The 26,043-nt window shown below is 42.0% G+C and overlaps 1 protein-coding gene across 3 annotated transcripts in view; it reads left to right on the forward strand.

Annotated features, from left to right (window-relative positions):
• MFRP (membrane frizzled-related protein) overlaps window positions 1-26,043 on the forward strand; it is a 190,296-nt gene that overhangs the window by 159,518 nt on the left and 4,735 nt on the right. For all 3 annotated transcript variants that reach the window (XM_073602537.1, XM_073602536.1, XM_073602535.1), the window contains 4 exons: window positions 5,866-6,091; window positions 7,774-7,901; window positions 24,301-24,435; window positions 24,561-24,688. In XM_073602537.1, coding sequence (XP_073458638.1) covers window positions 5,866-6,091; window positions 7,774-7,901; window positions 24,301-24,435; window positions 24,561-24,688 — 617 coding nt within the window. The remainder of the gene's footprint in view (window positions 1-5,865; window positions 6,092-7,773; window positions 7,902-24,300; window positions 24,436-24,560; window positions 24,689-26,043) is intronic.

The raw sequence follows: 26,043 nt of genomic DNA on the forward strand, positions 1-26,043 counted from the left end.
AAGGGGGCTGAATGCAAATACACACCACACTTTTCAGATATTTATTTATATAACATTTTGAAAACCATTTATCATTTTCCTTCCACGTCACAATTATATACCACTTTGTGTTGGTCTATCACACAAGAGCCCAATAAAATACATTTACATTTTTGGTTGTAACATAACAAAATGTGCAAAATTTCAAGGGGTATGAATACTTTTACAAGGCTCTGGAAAATAAATTTGCAAGTTGGTAAGCTACAAATGCGGGTGTAGGCTGTAGAACATTCCTAATGCAGTTTTAAAGCTGAGTACAATTTGTGTTTCAGTAGTGTGTGTGTGTATTGCTCAATTAGTTCTTTGAGTTGCTTTAATTTGACGTTTAAAACCTGAGAACTGGCAGCAGGGTGAATTTTTCCTCTCACAGTTCACTGGGCAAACAAAAATGAAAGTGGTACTATATAAACTAGATATTTATTTAAGACAACTTGTAGACAATCGGGCCACTTCCTACAAATTCAAGCGCTTATGGGATAGGGGAAAAATCGTGTGTTTTCATAATTGGTAAAAAATATTCCCTTAATGGGTGAAAAATTCGTAGCCGATTAAGGCTGAAGCAAAACAAAAAAAGGTCACTGCCCCCACCAATAACTGGTCTTCACGGCAAGGAGCACTGGAAGGGCAAACGCATGTCAAATAAAATCAAATAATTTCCTGGAGGGAGCCCAACCCCCCTTAAAGGCACAGGAACACACTGAACACCCAGCACATTGCACAATGGCAGCAAAGGTTTCAGTGCGTTGCCTGACCAATATGTCAACAATACAAAAAAAGGTCACCTTGGATGGCGTCCTCCCCAGCAGCTGTGGGCGGCGGCTGCCGCTGCGCTGGAGGAGTCCTCCGTCCGCTTGTGTGCCTGCACCACGTGATTCTGGGGGGAGCTCTCTGATTGGGGTGGGGACTGGCTGTATATAGGGTCCCCATTCATGTTCAGCCTGTTCTCAGGCAGCATGTAGATCACCGGGTCAGATACGGCTGGCCAATTTTCATCATCCTTAGAACTTCATCCTCACCAATTACCAGTGTGGACCCATTACTTTTTGGGGACCCTTGTGTTGTGTCTGAGTCTCTCCCGACCTCTCCCTTTGAGCTCCTCCCTCAGCTCCCGGACCCGAGCTATTTGGTGGCCTGCAGTCGCGGACCCCCTGAGATTCACTATCCTGTGGCATATCCTGGTGCTATATCACCCCTGAAGAGTGTTTAATACACGAAACGCGTCGGACTTACGGCATGCACCAGACATTCATATACCTACAAGTTTTTAACTATTTTGTGATTTTATGCTACTCAAGTGAATATTTTTTCCAGATTAGGATTATTTGCCCTGCATCATTTGGGCGCTGTTTACCATGTCTGCCATGTATCGGTTAGGATGTGACTGCTATATGATTTGTTATTACAATCTCCACTTGAACTCAAATTGTGTCATTATACTAACATGTATCAATAAAGTGTTTTATGCAATTTTGACTGTCTCTCTGGCCTCTTTTGCTCACCTCATTTAAAGTCCCAACCCTCCTGTAGTTGACAGTAGGTCCCCCTGTCTCGACACATTTACATCCAGATGGTGAATCTGTTCTCTATTATATTCATAATGCAATTTTATATTGTTATTATTAGAGTTGAGTTCTGACAAAATATGTGTTTATGAGCTCTCATCTCCCTCCCAAATAAAGATTAGGTCGTCAATGTACCTTTTATAAAAAAAGTAAACCATCTCTCTTTTTAGCAAACACGAACTTGTCTTCCCACTCCCCCATAAAAGGTTTTCTAGGCTAAGGGCAAACTTTGCCCATATCGCAACACCTCTTTTTTGTGAAAAGAACTGATGGTTATACCAGAAGTAGTTATGAGACAGGCAGAAATCTAACACCTGTCTCAAAATACTTTCTGTTTGAATGGTATATCGTCTCTCCTGCTAAGGGTCCAATTTAGGGCCAGCAGAGCATCATCATGCTGGATGATGGTGTACAAAGATGACACATCTGCTGTCACCAATTAACCGTCAGACTTTCCTGACAGGTTAATTCCACTGATTAACTGTAAGAAATTCTTTGTATCTTTTAAGTAGGCTTTTGTCTGCAGGACACTTGTTTTTAAAAAACTGTCAAGGTACAGCCCCACTCTTGCTGTAACTGACCCTATACTTTTCAAAATATTAATTGCCTTAATGCATCCCCTGCATTAAGGAAAAAAAGTCCCTGTTTTTGCCCCTGCTGAGATATTTAGCTATATCCAATATACTTTCTAACTGCTGATTGAACTTTCTCATCCTACCGTGATTTGCATGTTTTTGCATTTCAATTTAAGATAGAGAGACATATTTCCTTCTCTGTCTCATCTGTGAACCTTGGCCATGTCCTGAGGAAGCCTAACGGCGAAACGCGTAGACATACAAGGGCTCACTGCACAATAATCATAGATGCTTCATGTTACAACTGTCATTTTGTTTTTTAGATATTTGTATTGTTCAATAAATTTATATTTTTTATACTGCTATATCTTCTCCACTGTTTCTTAGCCTAAAAAGTCCGTCTCCCTGGTAATACTACCTTATTTTGTATCCTCAATGTTTTATGGACGTGGCTTATCTCTGGTGCACTTTCCTCCCCTTGTTTTGTGTCCTTAATATTAGAATCTAATAACTAAATGTATGGCTATATATTATGACTTCCTATTTCTAGTATAATACCTTATGTCTATATTGATGACAGCAGTAAAAAGAAAAAAAAATAAGGAGAGAAAATGAGGGAAGGAGACCGCAGATCTGGTATATTAAAATCCATTTCAATTGACAAAATAATATAAAATCACTTACATCAAAGCTAATACTGCAGCACTTTTATCAGAAATAACAGGATAGCAGTAAGCCATGTAATTATCAGCAGGAGTGGCGAAGAGAGGTGAAACCAGCAGCCAGCTCATGCTGTATCTTTAGAGCAGGACCCACTTAAAAGGTGTAAACAGTGAGCATCCACAGGGCTTCAATCTGATCAGAATTGGTCAAACAAGGTAATGCATTTCTCAAGCCTGGTGGGAAGACAACAAACAGCTGCCTTAGAACATGTAAACCCAGCATTTCATATTCCTGATATGTGCCTGCTATACCATGTACTTGTATAAGAATGTACCCTGTTCTCTTTGTATTGTTTCCTTTGTATGAAATCCCTGGTGTTCCTGCCAGTCCCAGAGGGTATGTGATCATGTGTAAAAAAGGTGAATAAAGGTATTTAATGTTTTTTTTTTTTATATATATATATCTATACACACATGTTTTACCTTTCATTCCTATTTCAAACTGTATGGGTTGTTTTACAAGGTGAACTTTAAATCTAATAAGATTATGGTGGTGCAAGTAGGCTTATCATATGTTTTGATAATATTTAAAAAAAAGTGTACAATGTGGAAAGTGAGAATCATTGTGAATAAAGATAAAATAATACAAAAATTGTACAAAACAAGTAATAAAAACTGGGGGAACTAATGTTGAAAATTCTGTGCCAGATACCATGCAATTGTAGAAGGGACCCACTGGGGGGAGACATAGTTCATTATAAAAATGCAGCTAAAAGATATGCGTTAGCTAAGATGTTCAAGATATAAATAAAAAAAATTTCCTGTGTTATAGCCTCATGCACACTGGACGTTAAAATAACGTTATAAAAACATAAAACATCAACTTTGCAGTGAGTTTTTTAACTTTTTTCAACGTTTTTGCAATAGTGTTTTTTTTTTTTTAGCGTTTATTAGCGTTTTAGCGTTTTGGTTTTTTTTTTAGAGACATTTTTTTTTCAATTGATCAAAAACATTAAAAAACGCTGGTGAGCAACGTTTTTGACCGTTTATCGACGTTTATCAGCGTTAGAGAGTTTTTACAGCTGAAAAACGTCTATCAGAACCCACCAGTTTTGGGTTTTTTTGACTGCTCAAAAATGCCACTGCCCAAAACTGCTGATAACAGCCTATTTGTGCATGGACACATAGGATAACATGATGGAGAATTTAATGACTGTAGAAAAAAAACGTCTACAGCCAAAAACAACTGCTGTAAAAACATCAAAAAACGTCCAGTGTGCATGAGGCCTTAAACTTTAATGCTAATGATGAGTAGGGAAAGAATGGATTCTTTTATGCTAATCCTGAAACTATTTGTGGTTTTATGTGTGCAATGTAGCACGGTGGAGAATACACCAGTTTTCTACATTGGTACACACCTGTAGGTGACTGCAAAAGAGATTAGTGGTGGATGCTTGATTTTTGTACTTATTTGTACTTTAATGAGTACAGCTTTGTTTTTTATGGTGGGGGCTTTCCTATAAACAAATCTAGGTTTTGTGGTGGAATAGGACCTCATTTTGGATCTTGGAGGGAAATGTGACAATATTTCTTGATAATGCGTTGTATAGAGCAGTATTTTTGATTAATGAATTTGATATCAGAAGTAGAGCTTTTATCCTGTGCCGTTGTCTTGGTGGTAGGTTCTAAATACTGTATGTACTTCAAGCTCCCTTTTTAACTTCCAGGGGATCTCCCTTTTTAGTGAATTAATATTTAAGCACATATACAAATTTGGGATAAGAGTTCCTTGTGGTGGTTAACAGATGTTACATTGGTATTTTGATGACTAAACGCTAAGTCAAGGAACATATTCTTTATTATATACAGTACATGTAAAGCTAAGACCAAGTATCTTATTATGATAGAATTGTACAAATAAAGGGATTTGCTCTGAATAGCCAGAATATCATCAATGTAGCGCCAATTAAAAAAAACACAGTATGAGAAGTAAAGGGATTATTGTTGGTGATGTACAGATATTCCCAATACCCCATACTCTCTACCTCATCACTGTGCCTTATACCTATAGCTAATACTGTATTCATCTTGTAAAGCAATTGTGTTCAAAGGCAACCTTTGTAAAATCAGGTTTAAACTAAGATTGTTGTAGTTGATGTCCAGGAACTGATTAAGAGCTGTAAGGCCTACCTCGTGGGAAATAGAGGTATAGCGATAGTTTATATCTAATGACAGCCATGTATAGTTGGGGTCCATTTTTTGGATTTCAGGGTGTCCAGAAGGTGTAGCATGTCACATATAAACTACAGTATGTCCACGCTAATATCCCTCTCTTCTGGAATTGCATGGTACATATAGGATTTTCCACATTAGTTCTCCTTCCATTTTTACAATTTATTTTGTATAAAAAAATGGGTTTAAGCCTTATTTACAATTATTCCCACTTTCTACATTGTTTATTAAGATGTATGCTGTTGTGTCCCCCATGCTAATTAGAGTTAAAACAGCCCTCGGCTGCCTACTCATTAGGCTTGAGAAAAGGGCAGAGCCCCAAAATGCATTGCCTTGCATGGCCAACATTCCCATAGCCTTACTGGCCAAGAGATTTGTTGACACCTTTTAAGTGGATCCTGCTTGGAAGATACTGCACAAGCTGAAGGCTGGTTTTACCTCTGACTACCGCAGCTGCGGATCTTTACACAACTGGCTGCTATCTTGATTGTCCTGATGCAAGTGCTTCAGTATTACTTTTGATGTAAGTGATGCGTACATCAATGCTATTCTGTCAATTGAAGCTACTTTTACTACACTAGACCTGCTCCCTTCTTCTCTGTTTCCCATTGTAGTGCTGGATCATCCCTGATCTCAAGGAGCTGCGCAGTTCCCCTCCCCCTCTCCCCACGATGTCTGGATTGACAGTGAACTAAAATGGACTGACACCTAATTGCCGCTAACACAGTATTGTGCACCAATTTAAATTTTTTATAGAGGAAGAAAATATACAGTCATTTATTTCTGTTCTTTCAGACTGTGGGGGCTCTTTAAATGAACTCCAAGGGTCTCTCTTCTCCCCCAGCCATCCTGAACTTTATCCTGGTAAAACTGTTTGTCGGTGGCTTATCTCTGTATCAGATGGACTGACTATCCAGCTGCAGTTCCACAACTTTAGCCTGGTGTCCCAGAAAGGCTGCAGTTATGATTATGTTGAGGTCCATGACAGTGCTGGATTTGGAATTGCCAGTTTGATGGGAAGGTAGGTAAATTTTGCTAGACAGGACTACTTGTGGCACATTTTCTTCCAAAATTACATAGTCATGTAAATGAGTAATTTAGAGTTCCTCCTTACTGTGTGTCTAATCAGGCTACCTTTATACTTGCTTAAAAAAACAACTAAAAATCATGTCTGATTGTCAGTAACACATTTCAATGTTTAACAAAAAGTTCCATTCCGTTGCCATTACTGTCAGTGCAACTATCAGAATCCTCAGTGTTGCACAATTTGTGTATTGTTGTTGGTCAAATAATGCACTGTACATATACTGAGTTATGGCCCGTACACACAATCCGAATATCGTATGAAAACTGTCGTCCGAGGAAGGATCGTACGATTTTCGGATCGTGTGTACACTACTTTCAACAGCCGATCACGACAGTTCATCCGATATTATTCAATCGGACATGCACGAAAATTTTCCTTGTACGATTCCAGATCGTACGATTTTCGTTTAGTCAGTATAGTTGTCGTCCGAAAATACAATACTAATACATTACAACACATGACATCACTTCCAATTTTTTTTCCTGTCGTACGAGAATTTCCTGACTTTATTTACCTATTCAATTTCTACTTGCGACTATTAAGCGAAAAAGGTCGTACGATCTGTCGTACGATATTTGGATCGTGTATACGGGCCATTACTGTATATGCCTTAGTAGAAACAATCTGCTATTAGACTAGGATGTTGCTATTGTTTGTATTTACAGATTTTTGTGCACAGAGTACATTTTAGCACTAAGTGTTTTTTATGTTTTTTCATTTTATGATGTTAGTTTGTCATAAATTTCTTCTCAGTGGTTCTAGAAGTTTTAATGCAAAGTGAGCAAAACTCCAGCTCCAGCATCTGTGTGCCTTGTGTATCAATGATGTTTTGTTAATGTGTTACGCAGACTAACCATTTAAAAAGGGTAAAAGTAGGGACAGCACCAGCCAGTTACTTTTAGGAGGGGAAATAAAAATCCTGCCCTATGTGTGATTGCATTAGGTACTCTTAAGGCTTGTACTACAAAGTGTAACGCTAGCCATTAAATGGGAATAATGTGGGATCAATTTAATTTTATTTTCTAAGCTTTTAATTCTAATGTTTTTGGCACTGATTTGATATTTTGTCTCATAATATGTATACATTCCTTATTTTATAAACAAGGAATGTGTGAAAAATGAGTCCCAAAGCACTATGGGCTATTTTTAGTGGCGCTTTACCGTCGTTTTAGCAGTTTTCGGCCGCTAGCGGGGCACTTTTAACCCCCTCTAGTGGCCGATGAAGGGGTTAAAAGCGCAGCTGCCGAATCGCTTAGCAGGTGCTTTGAGGGCGCTGCCCATTAATTTCAATGGCAGGGGCTCTTGCGGTGTATATACCGCTCCTAAAGCGTCCCAAAGATGCTGCTTGCAGGACTTTTTTTAACGTCCCGCAAGTGCACCGGCTCCGGTGTGAAAGCACTCGGGCTTTCACACTGGAGTGACAGGAGAGGCGCTTTACAGACGCTATTTTTAGAGCTAAAACTCCTGTAAAGCACCTCAGTGTGAAAGTAGCCTTATTGACAGGCCTTTAAAATATGTGCTTATTGTCCTTGAAGTTAAATAACCACAATAAATCTGATAACAGATTTTACTCTCCCACAGTGCGTACAATATTATATACTAATCTGTTTATTTAGGTTCTGTGGTTCTGAAATCCCTCCAACCCTTACTTCTTCTGGGGCTCAGATGACTATTCTATTTGTCGCCGGTACAGTATCAGATATAGGATTCTTTGCAACATATCAAGCTTTAAACGCTACAGAAAGTAAGTTTATATTTCTTTCACAGTATATACTGCTTTTTGTTTTTCTGAACTGTTTTATTATTATATTTTTATTGCCATACTTATTCCCTATTTAGAAAGAACAGGGTGCAAGTGTAGCATCACATATGGCGACCCATCACATTTGACTACCCGCAGGAGAGCGCATGTGCGACACCGCCATATGCGTTCCAACACTTTTATGACAGTTATGTGGCTCCACCCCTAAGTCCAGGTTCAAGCCCCACCATCCAAGTGGACATAGAGTTAGATTATAATTGTGCCGAGCGAAGCGAGGCTGTGCCCGATGCGCGGCGAGCGGCCCTGTTGCAAAGTGGTGTCTTACAATCAATAATTATACAGAAGAGGCATGCAGCCAGGGCCCAATTCCCCCGGCCTATAAGCTTAAAAACAGACCCTATTGAGGCAATTTTGGCACAGGAAACCCTTAAGAAGACCCTTTCTACACTATACCTTGCCCTATTAGGAATCGACTCACCAAAAATAAACGCCCTATGGGAAAAATGGCAGGTTGACATTCCTAATCTGGACAGGGAGACCTGGGAGGAGTGTTTTGAGGATGGGTCTAAACTACTGGTATCCTCTAGAGATAAATTGCTGCGAAATAAATTCATGCATCGAGTATATTACACGCCGCAGAGACTACATCAGTTCTACCCTCATAGGTCATCAAATTGCCCCAGATGTCAGTCCCCTGATAGTACATATATACATATGTTTTAGACCTGCCCTCTTATTATGAATTTCTGGGCAGAGGTATTTGAGAGTATCAACATCCGCTTACAACTAACGTTACCGGTATGGCCCGAAATGGCTCTGTTAGGCATCCATGAGGATGAACAGAGCCCGCGGTATACGAAGATACTCATATCATTTTTGTTATTCTATGCCAAGAAGGAGGTCCTAAAGAAATGGGCCTCCTCCTCCCCCCCAAAGGTAGACTCATGGGACTCCACTGTGTATGCAGTATTGCATGTATAAGATGACCTACGCAAACAGAGGATGCCCACAGAAATTTGACCAGATATGGTTACTCTGGACTGAACAACTTTAATTACTCTGCTGAATAGGGAATGGGGAACTGCCCCAAAGTAGTGGGACACTAGCATAAACTGGCCATGACCCCCCCCCCAGACAAGGGGTACAGCTTTAACTTGTCATTCTAGAATGTGGACATATAGAAAGTTGTATGTAACGCTAATTGTGCTGATGTGTACGGTTTACCTACTCCTCCTATTCCTTTGTCTTTTATTCCTGGATTGTTTATAATAGAGCAATATATGACTGTTAATTGTTATATGATGTCTTCTCAATAAAGACCAACCTTGTTGTTAAAAAAATAATTATACAGAAGAAAAGCTTGTCTGTAAGGTCACTTCCGTGAGCTTTTGGAACGCATATCAGCAAGTTACGCATGCGCAGTACGAAATTTCTAAGCGGAACGTCACTTCCATAGCCAAATGTGATGGGTCGCCATATGTGATGCTACACAGGCTCGGTTCATGCTGCTGCAATGGCAATGTCATACAACATTGCCTGCGACTTCCTTCTGACTTCATCTGACTTGCATGCTATTTATGAGCTTGTACAAGGGCTAAAATTGTACCCAAGTCAGACCAAAGTAGTGCAGGAACGTTTTATAAAGTCGTAGTTTTATAAAGTAGGATCAGCTAAGACAGCTCTCAGTGTGGCATGCATTTGTATTCAGCCCCCCTGAGTCAATACTTTGTAGAACCACCTTTTGCTGCAATTACAGCTGCAAGTCTTTTTGGGTATGTCTCTACCAGCTTTGCCCATCTAGAGAGTGGCATTTTTTCTCATTTCTCAAAATAGCTCAAGCTCTGTCAGATTGGATGGAGCTTCTGTAAACAGCAATTTTCAAGTCTTGCCACAGATTCTCAATTGGATTTAAGTCTGGACTTTGACTGGGCCATTCTAACACATCAATATGCTATGATCCAAGCTATTTCATTGTAGCTCTGGCTGTATGTTTAGGGTCGTTGTCCTGCTGGAAGGTGAACCTCCGCCCCAGTCTCAAGTCTTTTGCAGGCTCTAACAGGTATTCTTCTAATGTAGCAGGCATGTTGTAATGCAATTTCTCCTTTTGGTCACGAGATGGAGACAGAGAGATGCTGACTGGTCCTTCCAGAAAACTGAGAGAGAGAGAGAACACTGGGAAAAGGGGAGTTTCAGGAAGTGCTGAGGGGACAGAAGAAAGGGAAGTACTGAGGTAAAGGGGAGACAGTGCTGACAGGAGACAGAGGAGAGATTTCTTAAAAGAGAGAGAGATACCAAGGCTCAAAAAGTCCTTTGCTGGGACACAGTGACACTTAACAGTGAGGAGAGGAGGAGTGTGTGAGGGGAATGAACTGAGGTGCCAGAGTGAGGAGAGAGACATGCTGACACCAGGGACTGTGTGCCCTAACAGAGGAGGAGGGACATCCTGAAGCCCAGAAAAAAGAGTCTGTGAGGAGAATAAGGAGAGCGGTCTGAGGAGAAAGAGAGGGAGAGAGAGAGAGAGTGGTGAGGAGACTCTGGCAGCATCAGAGGGGGAGAAAGCCAAGCTTTTCCAAATACTGCCAGGAGACTGTTGCCTGTTGCCAGGGGAGTCAGGAGCAGAGACAGCGATGTGGTCCACTACAATTTAGTCCAGGGACCCTACTCAGCAGTCGAGCACCACTCAGCTCAGCAGAGACAACCCACGCCTTTCAGGGATCGAGATACCCATCCGGGTATTGGGTCGGCTGTTGCCTGTTCACCTTGCGAGTTTTGCTACCAGTCATCTCGATCGGCCCTCAGCAAGAGATCCAGTGCCTTACAACATCACTAGGAGCATCAGGAGCCTGAACCAGCACCTGGGACTATTGTGTCATCGCACAGAGGACTGGTGAGCGGGTGTAAACCCAACATCCTTCTTGACACCATACTGACACTGCATGCAGACACCAATTTCCCTTTTTAGTGCCATGGGATGCTTGCTTGGAGCTACCATCTCTAGTAGTTTGATCTTTTAAATCTCTAACGGAACATTCTAGAGGATTACTGCTCCATGCAAGCTTGTTTAAACCTTCTGTTAAAACAAGGGCCCCACTGTTTGCTAGCAGAAGACACTAGTATTCTTTGCCTCAGGACCTGCAACATTACAGAACTGTGCTTACTGTACTTGTTTAACCCTTTTCTTTTCATTGTGTGTTTACCTCTCAAAGGTGTTTGCGGCCCAGTAGGAGCTGAGAGGTTGACAAGTCTTCTCTCCTCCCTCTCAGCGCCTGTGTTAAGGGCATATAGATTCGTGCCCTTTCTATACCTGCAGTTGCTAAATATTGAAGGTTGTCCTTTCCAATGTATTAGTTATTTGTAGCAAGGTTTAACAGTGTTGTAAGTTTCCATATACTTTAAACCGGGCTAATATATTCAACTTGTTTATCTCTACCAGGTGTGTGTCTATTTTTGGTGATAATCCACAGCCAGGATAAACGGTATTTACCACATGTGTCCTTAAATGTGTCTGCAGTAATGTTATTTAACCAGGTGTGTCAGAGGTGCTGAGGTCATTCTTGGAGTTGAGGCGGAGATCAGAGAATCCAAATTCACCAACCGGCTCCTTCGGGGGTGGCGCTACATAAGATTGCCCTGTATTTGGCTCCATCCATCTTCCCATCAACTCTAAACGGCTGCCCTGTCCCTGCTGAAGAAAAGCATCCCCACAACATGATCCTGCCACTACCATGTTTCACGGTAGGGATGGTGTGTTCAGGGTGATGTGCAGTGTTAGTTTTCCACCACACACAGCGTTTTGCTTTTAGGCCATAAAGTTCAATTTTGGTCTCATCTGACCAGAGCACCTTCTTTCACATGTTTGCTGTGTCCCCCACATGGCTTCTTGCAAACCGCAAACCGGACTTCTCATGGCTTTCATTCAACAATGGCTTTCTTCTTGCCACTTTTCCATAAAGGCCAGATTTGTAGAGTGCACGACTATTAGTTGTGCTGTGGACAGATTCTCCCACATGAGTTGAGGATCTCTGCAGCTCCTCCAGAGTTACCATGGGCTTCTTGGCTGCTTCTCTGATTAATGATCTCCTTGCCCTGCCGGTCAGTTTAGGTGGCCGCCCATGTCTTGATAGGTTTGCAGTTCCATACTCTTTCCATTTTCGGTATATTGGATTGGACAGTGCTCCGTGAGATGTTCAAAGCTTGGGATATTTTTTATAACCTAACCCCGCTTTAAACGTCTCCACGACTTTATCCCTGACCTGTCTGGTGTGTTCCTTGGCCTTTATGAAGCTGTTTGTTCACTAAGGTTCTCTAACAAACCTCTGATGGCTTCACAGAACAGCTGTATTTATACTGAGATTAAATTATACACAGGTGGACTCTATTTAATTATTTGGTGACTTCTGAAGGCAATTGGTTCCACTAGATTTTAGTTAGGGGTATCAGAGTAAAGGGGGCTGAATACAAATGCACGCCACACTTTTTTTTATATTTATTTCCATTCCCAGATGCTCTCCATTCAATCTGACAGAGTTGGAGCTATTTTGCAAAGAAGAATGGCCTAAAATCTCACTCTCTAGATGTGCAAAACTGGTAGAGACATCCCCAAAAAGACTTGCAGCTGTAATTGCAGAGAAAGGGGTTCTACAAAACATTGACTCAAATACAAATACACACCACACTTTTCACATATTTATTTGTAAAAATTTTTGAAAACCATTTATCATTTTCCTTCCACTTCACAATTATGTGCCACTTTGTGTTGGTCTATCACATAAAATCCCAATCAAATAAATTTATGTTTTTGGTTGTAACATGACAAAAGGTGGAAAATGTCAAGAGGTATGAATCCTTTTTCATGGCACTGTATATATACATACAGTAAAATCTTGGATTGGGAGTAACTTGGTCTGAGAGTGTTTTGCAAGACAAGCAAAAATGTGTTATCTTTTTTACTTGACATACAAGCGATGTCTTGATATATGAGTAGCCTCGTGTCACAACTGAGTATAAAAGAGAAGAGAGGTGCCTCTAAGTGTAGCAATATGGTTACATTTAATGAAGGTACAACATTTAGCAACTCACATGGTTGATGATTAAAATAGGCACATCTAAGTATGCAGGCATCTGGGGTAAAGCTGTCCTCATAGACCATCCTCCGCACCGCCGGCTCTCACCGGATGCTTGCATACTTAAAAGTGCCTCTTTTAATCATCAACCATGCAAGTTGCTAAATGTTGAACCTTCATTAAATGTAACCATATTGCTACACCTAGAGGCGCCTCTTATTTCTTTTATACTCTGTAGCTCCTGCTGGATTTTGTTTCTAATCCCCTTGTCGAAGCTGTCATTTGTAGATGGACATTTTATGGTTACACAATCTATCACATTGCTATAATCTTTTTATGTGGACTAAAAACTGAAGGACTTATGAATAAATAATTGTGGAATGAATCATCTGAGTTTCCATTATTTCTTATGGGGAAATTCACTTTGATATATGAGTGCTTTGGATTACAAGCATGTTTCTAGAATGAATTATGCTCGCAATACAAGGTTTTACTGTATATATACAGTGGGGAAAATAAATATTTGATCCCCTGCAGATTTTGTAAGTTTGCCCACTTACAAAGAAATTAAGGGTCTATCATTTTTATCATAGGTGTATTTTAAATGATAGAGACAGAATATCAACTATAAATCCAGAAAAACACATAAAACAAATGTTATAAATTAATTTGCAGTTCAGTGAGTAAAATAAGTATTTGATCCCCAAGCAAAACATGACTTAGTACTTGGTGGAGAAACCCTTGTTGGCAAGCACAGAGGTAAGACTTTTCTTGTAGTTGGTGACCAGGTTTGTACACATCCCAGGAGGGATTTTGGTCCTATAGGATTATAGGATTAAGGTTTGAAGACTGGCTAGGCCACTCCATGACCTTAATGTGCTTCTTCTTGAGCCACTCCTTTGTTGCCTTGGCGGTATGTTTTGGGTCATTGTCATGCTGTAAGACCCATCTACGACCCATCTTCAATTTTCTGGCTGAGGGAAAAAGGTTCTCTTTCAAGATTTTACAATCCATGGGCCTGTCCATTGGCCCCTCAATGCGGCAAAGTCAGCCTGTACCATTAGCAGAGAAACAGCCCCAAAGCATCATGTTTCCACCTCAGTGCTTGACTGTAGGGATGGCGTTGTTAGGGTCATAGTCAGTATTTTTCTTCCTCCGAACACGGCGAGTCGAGTTAATACCAAAAAGCTCAATTTTGGTCTCATCTGACCACAGCACTTTCTCGCAATCCTTATCTGAATCATTTAGATGTTCATTGGCATGATTGTACATGTGCCTTCTTGAGGGGGGACTCGGCGTGTTTGGGGGAAGAAAAATGCTGACTATGACCCTAAGAACACCATCCCTACAGTCAAGCACGGAGGTGGAAACATTATGCTTCGGGGCTGTTTCTCTGCTAAAGGTACAGATCAACTTTGCCGCATTGAGGGGCCAATGGATGGGGCTATGTATTGTAAAATCTAGGATGAGAACCTTCTTCTCTCAGCCAGAACACTGAAGATGAGTCATGGATGGTCTTTATCTTTATTTACTGTTTAGAGATGTTCTCTTCCTGGTTAGCACTGCAGTGAAGCCTGGGCATACAGCCAACAGCTGATTGGAGGAAAGGCACACACCCCCTCTCCTCATAGGTAGAGACTTTCAGCTCTGTTTGTTGAATTGTTCAGGGCTCTGTTAATCTATTTATAGCACCCTGCCCAACACAAAACTCCGGCTGATTTTAACATATGTGGCGGAGAACTTGTCAGGAGTTATCAGGCTGGTAACAGAAGAATAGCAGCTTTGGGACATAGTGCTTTGAAGAGAGATAACAAAACACTGCAGATAAATGTGTCCAGCTCAAATTTCATGAATCAGGTTTACATCAACTTTTAGGATTTTGAGAAGATCTGTAAAGAAGAGTGAACCAAAATCCCTCCTGAGATGTGTGCAAACCCGGTCACTAATTACAAGGATTGTCTTACCTCTGTGCTTGCCAACAAGGGTTTATCCACCAAGTACTAAGTCATGCTTGGCTTGGGGATCAAATACTTATTTTACTCACTGAACTGCAACTCAATTTATAACATTTGTGTCATGTGTTTTTTCTGGATTTTTGGTTGATATTCTGTCTCTATCATTTAAAATACACCTATGATAAAAAATTATAGACCCTTCATTTATTTGTAAGTGGGCAAACTTACAAAATCTGCAGGGAATCAAATAATTATTTTCCCCACTGTATATAAAATCGGTCTTCCGCGCTGTAATCTCCGTAGGCAACACTTTAAAAGCCTTTACAGTTACCAGTTTAGAGTTAAACAAGAGTTCTGGTGCTAGAATTATTGCTCTCGCTATAGTGTTCACGGCGATACCTCACGATTGGTGGAAACACCATTTACAACCTATGTATGCGTTTACCTTTGTGTGTGAGCTTGAGAGGGATGGGGTACTTTACGTTTTTTTAATTATATTATTTAATATATATATATATATATATATATATATATATATATATATATATATATATATGGCTTTTTTTCTCAACAACGGGTGCTGGAACTCAACCACGACCCCACAAAACCCCTCCACCCACACACCCTCCAAATCACATCAAATAGTGGGTGTGGTCAGTCAAATTTCACAAACAGTAGGAGGGTCTTAAAGGGGCATTAAATACCAGGATTGCTTTACATACAGAGTGCAGAGCTGTCACTTGTAAACACAGAAAGTGGACTTCTGTGTTTACAAATGATTGTGGTGAGCAGCCCCCCCAAGGGTCTGAGCCAGAGGTGGTGGAACTGAGTTCCACCAAGTTCCCCCTGAAAAAAAGCCCTGTATATATATATATATAGATATATATATATCTATATATATATATAGATATATATACCGTATCTCACAAAAGTGAGTACACCCCTCACATTTTTGTAAATATTTTATTATATCTTTTCATGTGACAACACTGAAGAAATCACACTTTGCTACAATGTAGTAGTGAGTGTACAGCTTGTACACTCATTTGCTGTCCCCTTAAAATATCTCAACACACAGCCATTAATGTCTAAACCGCTGGCAACAAAAGTGAGTGCACTCCTAAGTGAAAATGTCCAAATTGGGCCCAGTCATAGCCATTTTCCCTCCCAGTGTCACATGACTCATTAGTATTACAAGGTCTCAGGTGTGGGGAGCAGCTGTGTTAAATTTGGTGTTATCGCTCCCACTCTCTCATATTGGTCACTGGAAATTCAACATGGCACCTCATGAGGATCTGAGAAAAAGAATTGTTGTTCTACATAAAGATGGCCTAGGCTATAAGAAGATTGCCAAGACCTTGTAACTGAGCTGCAGCATAGTGGCTAAGACCATACAGTGGTTTAACAGGACAGGTTCCACTCAGAACAGGCCTCTCCATGGTCGACCAAAGAAGTTGAGTGCACATGCTCAGCGTTATATCCAGAGGTTGTCATTGGGAAATAGACATATGAGTGCTGCCAGCATTGCTGCAGAGGTTGAAGGGGTGGGGGGTCATCCTGTCAGTGCTCAGACCATACGCCGCACACTGCATCAAATTGGTTTGCATAGCTGTCATCCCAGAAGGAAGCCTCTTCTAAAGATGATGCACAAGACAAGCAGACTAAGGACATAGATTACTGGAATGTCCTGTGGTCTGATAAGACCAAGATAAACTTATTTGGTTCAGATGGTGGCAAGAGTGTGTGGCAGCAACCAGGTGAGGAGTTCAAAGACAAGTGTGTCTTGTCTACAGTCAAGCATGGTGGTGGGAGTGTAATGGTCTGGGGCTGCATGAGTGCTGCTGGCACTCGGGAGCTACAGTTCATTGAGGGAACCATGAATGCCAAGATGTACTGTGACATAAGGAAGCAGAGCATGATCCCCTCCCTTCGGAGACTGGGCCGCAGGGCAGTATTCCAACATGATAACGACCCCAAACACACCTCCAAGACGACCATGGCCTTGCTAAGGAAGCTGAGGGTAAAGGTGATGGACTGGCCAAGCATGTCTCCAGACCTAAACCCTATTGAGCATCTGTGGGGCATTCTCAAACAGACAGGTGGAGGAACGCAAGGTCTCTAACATCCACCAGCTCAGTGATTTCGTCATGGAGGAGTGGAAGAGGACTCCAGTGACAACCTGTGAAGCTCTGGTGAACTCCATGCCCAAGATGGTTAAGGCAGTGCTGGAAAAAAATTGGTGGCCACACAAAATATTGACACTTTGGGCCCAATTTGGACATTTTCACTTTTGTTGCCAGCGTTTTAGACAATAATGGCTGTGTTGAGTTATTTTGAGAGGACAGCGAGTTTACACTGTTATACAAGCTGTACACTCACTACTTTATATTGTAGCAAAGTGTAATTTCTTCAGTGTTGTCATGTGAAAAGATATAATAAAATATTTTAAAAAATGTGAGGGGTGTACTCACTTTTGTGAGATACTGTATGTATATGTATGTATGTATATATATATATATATATATATATATATATATATATATTTTTTTTTTTTTTTTACACTGTCTCTTTACATTTTTTTTCTTTGATCACTTTTATTTTTGTCACAAAGGATGAACAACATCCCTTGTGATAGCATGGGCAGTGACCGGTTCTCTATTCAGACGAAGTGGAAGCCGTCAAGCGGATCCACCTGCTCAGCAGGGATCTCTCCGCTGATTCCCACAGAACAGGCGGATGACAGGTCTGTGTCAGCTCCACTATGCAGAGCGGACACAGACACAGCTCGCTGTTCTCTATGGGGCGGTCTATTGGAAACGGACTGCCTGTCCGTTTCCATTTGGCTGTCATCCGATCCTCTGGACGAACGGCAAATGTATCCCCATCCACCTGTTTTAAGCGGACCGGGTCAGATGCCGGTGGGTGTTTCAGGGGACACATGTCCGCTGCTCAATAAAGAACAATGGGTGATCTGATCGGGTCCGCCTGAAAAACGGACAGATGGACTCTCCTCTACTCTTAAAAGCATCTGATCAAACTGATATAGGTTTGCCTGGTTGTGGGTTAGAGAAGATGGCGCAGTTCGGAAGTACGATGGCGGATTGGAAGATGTACGCTCAGGGTGTTGGTTTCAGTTGGAGCGAGGCAAAACCTGTCCTGACTGACACCGGAGTGCGGTATGTACCAAAGGGTAGTCTTGCCCTGTACACGGCTGGAGGGTATGAGGCCTTGGGACTGATCTGTGGGAAATGTTCTGGTCTGGCCACATACCTGAGGCCTTGGATCATCTGCGGACGTTGCAGGGAACACCTGCTTGAGGTAGTCTCACCAGGTCAACCTCTGAGGTTACTGCAGACAGATTGGGACAAGAATGTCACTATCCCGGCCTGGAGTGATATCAAGAGTCACTTGAGTTGTGCAGGAAACTGCTCTCCCTGTCTCAACAGCTTTCCCAGGACTCAGCACACTAGTCGCTCCTCGAGGCCGCGGTTGGACCCATCTGCTCGCGTTGATGTCGGAGTCACTGGGGAAAGAGTACCGGAGTCGGGTAAGCCTGCAAGAGGTGAAAGCAGTGTGCCTGTAGGGGCACCTGTGGCAATTAGGGGGGAAATAAAACACGGTTGTGCCGGTAAAGCCAGTGCCAAACACAACTATCTACCGGCCGAAGAGTGCTCCACCATAACCAATTCAGACATCCCCTCTGATGGATTATTATTATTATTATTATACAGTATTTATATAGCGCCAACAGTTTACGTAGCGCTTGAGGGTAGACAGTACAAATACAATACACTTTGATACAGTAGGAATCAGAGGGCCCTGCTCCTTAGAGCTTACAATCTAAGAGGATTATCCAAACTGTTTTCGGATACTGTATCCTGGAAAGGGAAGTGGAGTGACAGTGATGAGGAGCACATGTGTGACATAGAAGAGGATGAAGTTCCCTCTGCTACTGCCGCTAGTGTTAAAATTGAGCTGTCTGCCAATGCAGCTTCATTGGGATGCATTACTAAATCTTTTGAGAAGGATCAGTGGGCTCGATGGATCCCCAAAGCTCGCCATACCAAGCAAACGCCCATGAATTCTGATTGCAAGCCAGATGTTGTTGCTGGGTACCCGGTTCAGCGTGCTCCAGACACATGGGTTCTACCCGGGTATGGAGACCCTAAGACCCTGCCCAGGCTGTCCAAGGTGCAGCAAATCATCATAAAGAAAGTGGCTGAGGAATACGGGTACCTGTATCCCTACATCCCATCTCACCTAGAAGAGGAAATTCTGCATAAAGAGACCCAATGGGTAGATGAACCTGTGCACAGCTTCCTCCGGATCCCTCTACAGGTAGAATTTCTGAAGCTGTCACCAAAAGTTGCTGAGAGATATATTTCAGTATTGCACACCTGGGGCTACGGCCGTAAAATCAATCTGGACAGTGTGATTATTCGTAGGCCAGGCAAGAAGGACATTAAACACTTCATTACTACAGTAAATACAAAAGAAGAAGATTTGAAGTTGCCAGATCCCAGATTCTACTGGTAAATTCTATGTATCTGTTCACTAAACCCTTGGATTACAAATGTGTGCTGTGTGGAGTCAAGGATGCTATGCTGGAAGCCACTTCACTTTTGTAGAAAATGTTATTGCTAGTGGAGAACATTCTTTCTGGCTGTACTGCTGAGCTTGTGCTGGACTGAATGCTGCCAGCAGATACAGAGAGTGTCCACTTGAGTCATGCTGGCCAGTGCTCTGAAAATTGCCAGTGTGTCTCCCTTTGAAAAGTAATCTGCTGATGTGACGTTCAGCAGGTTTGCTCCTCAACAAATAAGGAAGTCTTCCTCAGTCCCCGGCTGTCATGTGGACAGACTGAGGCTACTATTGCAAGGGGACCTGTGTCCAAGAGTGCGGTCCCTTTTGTCCCCGGAGTTACCCTTTAAAAGAAGAAGGGGAACTGCTGGGAAATATTGTTTCACCCCACATGAAACAACTTTAGTGGATTGTGAAACGTCAAGAACATTGGGGTGTTTAGCTAGTTAGGTAGAATGAGCTGTGGCAAAGGGGCAAATTCTCGCCCTACTTTTGAATGAAGGACTGATCAATGTACCAGGACTGTTCTTATGTTGGTCACCAGGTGGCGTGAGCGGTGCCAACTTGAGTGAGCCTTTATTCATGTTATAATAAAATATGCTAAGGAAAGTTTCTAGATTAGTTGTGGCAGGAGTTGGCATCTTCAGACGAGGATGGGACCCACACTGCTATGCTGTTCTTGGCAGAGGACAATTAACAACTTCTTAAAGTTCACTTATGTAAATATTACACTGTATTATCATAGGGATAGGATGCATTTGCATTGTTGTTTATTTTATTTTTTTTTAGGTGTTCCTGCACCAACGTGTCTTCCTTGGACAAGGAGAGACAGTGACCCGACATGAATAATAATGCTAAATTATTCATGCCCTTTATTACTATATATATTAGATAGATAGTTAGGATATAAGGCTATTGTTGATATGTTTCCCTTAACCAGTTGGGTGGTACACCACATGTTAAACTATAAATATAATGCCTGTTATCTACCCTGTGTGAACCACCATTCGCTCATGTATGTGTTACGTATGTTTATTTCTTGTTATATGGTATGCACATCACTTGTTGTTATTATTCCCATCCTGTTTTCCCACCCATCCCAGTTTTTGCCAGGACATTCGCTCTCAGGCTTGAGAGCTCAAATTATTTTCTGCAAACTCTGAGACATAGTTTTGTAGGCAGGGGGAGGATGTAGCACCCTGATGTTTAGGCAGGGTTGCTAGTAACTTTACCTGCCAGGTATAGTTGCCTTGGCCAATTGATAGGAGATCAATTGATTCCCCCTAATTTTGGAATTGCTGCACTTCTATCCTCTGTCACTAGATGGCTGGGTATCTGGTGGTATTATATAAGACAAGGGCATTGCAAGGACAGATTAGGAATAGATGGGGTATCTCAGCCAATGGGCAGGGATCTTCTTGGGTCCCTTAGCCTGCTGGGAGAGCCTATTTATTTGGGTGAGGTCAGGTGATCGAGTTCTGTGCCACCTGGACAGCTGTCTGGGTGGATGTGTGTTGTGCTGTCCCGGGCTGCTATGCCAGAGCCTGAGGCCTATCCTGGGGACATCTAGCTGCTAGGCTGTCTGAGGGCCTATCCAGAAGCAAGAGAGAGCAGCATAGGGTTGGGACGGTGGCTTGCAGTCCATCCAGAAGTGACGCTTCTGCCGGCCGGAGAACCTGTCGTGGTCAGAGGTAGAGGGGGAGCTGCTGCCACTAAGGGACCATCCACCTTGTTACCAGGGACCACTATGAGTAGCTGAAGCAAGTACCAGAGCAGTATTCTCAAGTCAAGCCAGTGACCCAGCCAGTGGAGGTGATGCTTGCAGAGCAGCCTTGTGTGTCAAGCTAGGGACAGAGCAGGTCAGTGGGGTGACGCTTGAGAAGTATCTTGGATGCCAAGCTAGGGACCCAGTAGGGATGCGGGGTTGACGCTTGAGGAAGATACTGAGTGAGAAGGTTGGAAGAGCTTGGGAGATCCAGTGGCAGTGGATGAGCAAGTCTAGTGAGAGAGACTGGGAGCTCAGCTAAGTGAAGATCTACAATAGGAGATTGTAGAGGCAGTGAAAGAGTTCATTGTAAACTTTGTTAGGAACTGTTCAAGATTGTTGCCATAGGAGACAGCGGGTCTACACATGCAGATGTGGTGTCCGGCTGGGTGCCTTTCCCTGCATGGTTGTCTACCTATAGAAGTCTCAGATGCTGTCAATTAACATTGCAACTACTAAAGGGTGTCCTGGACCTAAACCCTCTCTCCCACAGTTCTATTTAATAGACAATAAATCTCTTTGCATTCAAGAAGTGTCTGGCGCCCATGAATCTACTTTGCATCACACCCACCATGCCTCGTAACTAGAGGTCGACCGATATATCGGCCGGCCGATATTTACCGTTTTTTACTTAATTGGCATCGGCCGATTGTGCTGATAAAAAAGGCCGATGTGACTTGCAAATGACTTCTGTAATAGAAGTCAATGCAAGTTGCCTGTGGAGAGGATTCTCTCCTGCTCTGGGCAGCCTGCCAAGTCTGATAAGAAGATACATTTGTATCTTTTCAAGTTCTTTTTATCAATAGACTGAACTCCTCGTGTAGAAGCTCTCAGTTTAACCATTTAAAGACTAAATCTTTTCTGACACTTGTTGCTTACAAGTAAAAATCCTGTATTTTCTGCTAGAAAATCCCTTAGAACCCCCAAACATTATATATATTTTTTTTAGCAGAGACCCTAGGGAATAAAATGGTGGTTGTTGCAATATTTTATGTCACACGGTATTTGCGCAGCGGTCTTTCAAACGCAATTTTTAAAAAAAAAATACAGTAATGAATTAAAAAAAAAACTAAGCAGTAAAGTTAGCCCATTTTTTTTCATCCAAAAGTTTTGATTACCTGTTTTTGTGTATTTAATATTTAAGAAGATAGTTTTTTTTCTAAATTATACATACAAGTGAACTGATCGGAGGTTTGTTTTGTTTAATGTTTAAATGTAAAAAATTTTCTGTATCACTTATTACTTAAGGCTGCTTTCACACTGGAGCGGGCAGGAGTTGATGGTAAAACGCTGCTAGCTTTAGCGGCGCTTTACCGTCATTTTAGAGGTGCTATTCGGCTGCTAGCGGGGCGCTTATAACCCAGCTAGCGGCCGAGGAAGGGGTTAAATGCGCCCCTGAAGCGCCGCTGCCAAAACGCTTTGCAGGCGCTTCGGCAGTGGTGCGCATTCATTTCAATGGGCAGGAGTGGTGGAGGAGCGGTATACACCGCTCCAAAGATGCTGTTCGCAGGACTTTTTTTTACATCCTGCCAGCGCATCGCCTCAGTGTGACAGCACTCAGGATATCACACTGAGACTGCAGGGGAGCCGTTTTACAGGCACTTTACAGGCGCTCTTTTTAGCCCAAAAGCGCCCGAAAAATGCCCCATTATGAAAGGGGTCTAACTGTTAGATTTTATGAGATGAAGGGAAAAAAAAAAAAAAAAAATCGGCCAAATATATCGGCCCAAAAAATCGGCATCGCATATCGGCCATCGGCCACCGCGATTTCTAAATATCGGCATCGGCATCGGCCAGAGAAAACCCCATATCGGTCGACCTCTACTCGTAACTCACTCTACACAGAAGGATATTAGCTATCCCTAACTCTGGAGGTTCTCATTAGACCTAAGTGGACCCGGGACTTGGCTACACAGTAAACAGGACAAATAGAGAGGGCACACAGGAAGCAATAAAACCTGAGAGGTGTTCTAATCCCTTGCCACCCCTCCCAGAACTGTGTCTTGTGTGTGCTCCCGGGGGTGCGCAGTAGCGTAATCCTGTGACTGCTGTGTCCACCAGACACAGCAGATCATCAAACTGAGTACCAAGCAGCAGTGCTCTTTCCTGTTACCATGTGATTACTGTGACCAATTACAGTGATCACATGTCCAGTAGTAAAAATGGCTGCCATTCATACAGCCATTGAGAACTACTGTGATTTCTGTGATTGGTCACAGTGATCACATGGTACAGGACCCAGCAGACTCCCTGCACCATGTAATAGCTGTAGCCAATCACAGCTCTCACAGTAATTCTCAATGACTGTATGAATGCTGCCAAGGACTGTCAGAAATGATTGCTTATGCAACCTTCAAGGCTGTATAAAGCCTACCGCACATTATATGTTTTTTTTCCTTCAACCCAGCATGCTGAAGGAAAAATAACCTGACAGATCACTGTACTAACACAACTGATGTTAGTACAGCGATCTCCCCCGATGTGATATTGTGGTCTGACAGGGGGACTGCCCCCCCCCCCCCTGCCAGAACACACTGATTAGTGATTGCAGCCATTGGCTATACAACAAAAAATAAACCTCATTGCTGATTAAATACCACTAAATAAAGCTCTATCTGTCTCAAATAATGATAAAAATTTCATTTGGGTACAGTGTTGCATGACTGAGTAATTGTCATTCAAATTGTGAGACCACTGAAATCTGAAAATTGGCCTGGGCAGGAAGGGGGTAAAAGTGCCCGGTATTGAAGTGGTTAAAGCTAAAAGTAAATTGAGAGTTAGCGACCACCCCACCCCACTACTCTCTCTGCTTACTTTGATGGCGCACAGGAGCTTCATGAGAGGATAATGAGCTATAATGTCAGTGAGAGCTGCAGATTACAAAGATTGAAAGTTACTTTTGAAATGATTTTACCATGCTAAAGCTTGCATAATATATTAGTGTTTGGGTTTAAATATACAACTAAATGTTCCTGACGCATAGAGAATTGTGGCAATTGTCTTCTTTCTTATGTTAGTTGAATGCAGTTCCATGGATTTGAGATGTGGTGATGGAAAATGTGTATCTCTGCAATGGGCTTGTGATGGATGGCAGGACTGCTCTGATGGAAGAGATGAACTGGACTGTCCCAAGATACCTGATCCTGAATCAGGTAAATTTTCATACTCTGGCAATCAGTTAGTTACCGTATGTTGATTTCAGAACACACATTTGTTTCTGATATTTCTCATAAAAGGCTATAATTAACTTTGTTTCTTATTTTCTCTTTTGTCCTAGAGAACCCATGTCGCCCACTGAATGTTCCATTATGTCAAGGTCTATCTTATTCTCTCACAGTGTTTCCTAATCTCTGGGTGTCTCTTCTAGAACAACCAGCTGCCAGTGAGCTGCTCAAAGGATATAAGGTAGTGTGGTTGCCATTTTTAAATTTAACTAAATATTAGTTGAAACTTTGTATACAGATGAGCAAAAAATAGAAAATCCACTGCACTGGCTATTCAGTAGAATTGGCGCCATTATTTTACATATTACTGAACTAGTAAAAAGCGGTTCACTTAGCAGTACCCAGTATCTGTATGAAGAATGTATTGTCTGACAAGATCACAAGAAGATAGACAAACTCATCAAGGAGACAAAAAAAGTACAGTCCAATGTAGTGTGATTCACGTTTCAAGTTTACAAGGGGTGTTTTAGTCTAGTTTCTGGTGGGCCAAAAGCCATTTTTTTTAGCTTACATCGTTCCTTGTGACTGGATTTGGGCTATTCTAGGGGGTTATTCTATTGAGTTATTCTATTCAATAAAATGGCTTGGGGTAAAACAGGGTTAGAACATTTCTAGAGGTCAATTGGTCAATAAATGATGGAAGGTTGATGGAGGTCATATAATAATTTAAGCTCTGCATAGAACGCTGTGCCAGCCTGTAGTATTGAAGGTAAGCTGGCTAGCAGCAAGGCAGTGTCACTTTGGGATGCATGGCAAGAGTAGCCTTGAGTTGTATCAGCTCTGTGTTTTCACTGGACTTGTTTTACAGCATTTTTTGCATTGTGTGTCTATGTCCCTCCAACTTCCCTCTTCCCTGAACGATATACTCAAATGCTCACTTCTGATACTAAGGATACTCCCTCATCTCTTTTGCCGTGTACACATAAGCGGACTTTTGACGGACTGAACTCCGAAGGACTTTTTGACGGACTTTCGACAGAGTTCCGACGCAACGGACTTGCCTACACACGATCACACCAAAGTCCGACTGATTTGAATGTGATGAAGTACAACCGGACTAGAATAAGGAAGTTCATAGCCAGTAGCCAATAGCTGCTCTTGCGTCGTCATTCGGACTAGCATACAGACAAACTGATTTTTCAACCGGACTCATGTCCGTCAGAATGATTTGAAACATGTTCTATTTCTAAAGTCCGTCTGATTTTTCGACAGAAAAGGTCAGATGAAGCCCACACACGATCTAATTGTCCGGCAGATTTGTTCCGTCGGACCTTTGCTGTCGAAAAGTCCGGTCGTGAGTACACCCATCTAAAACTCTGTTAGAGAGGTAGTGATTACACCCATCCCAAATGCTGTTGGAGGGCCAGTTAGTGCTGTACACCTTCTTCAAACTCTATTAGAGAGCTAGTGAGTACACCCATAGCGAAAAGAGTGCTGCCAAAGAACTGATTGCTGTGCAGTTACTAAACTGTCAGCATTGTAACCATAATGGCAGCTGCTGGAAGTTTTGCCACTATTATAAAGAATATTTAAAAC

This window comes from Aquarana catesbeiana, linkage group LG10 (genome assembly GCF_042186555.1).
Source record: "Aquarana catesbeiana isolate 2022-GZ linkage group LG10, ASM4218655v1, whole genome shotgun sequence".
Classification (NCBI taxonomy): domain Eukaryota; kingdom Metazoa; phylum Chordata; class Amphibia; order Anura; family Ranidae; genus Aquarana; species Aquarana catesbeiana.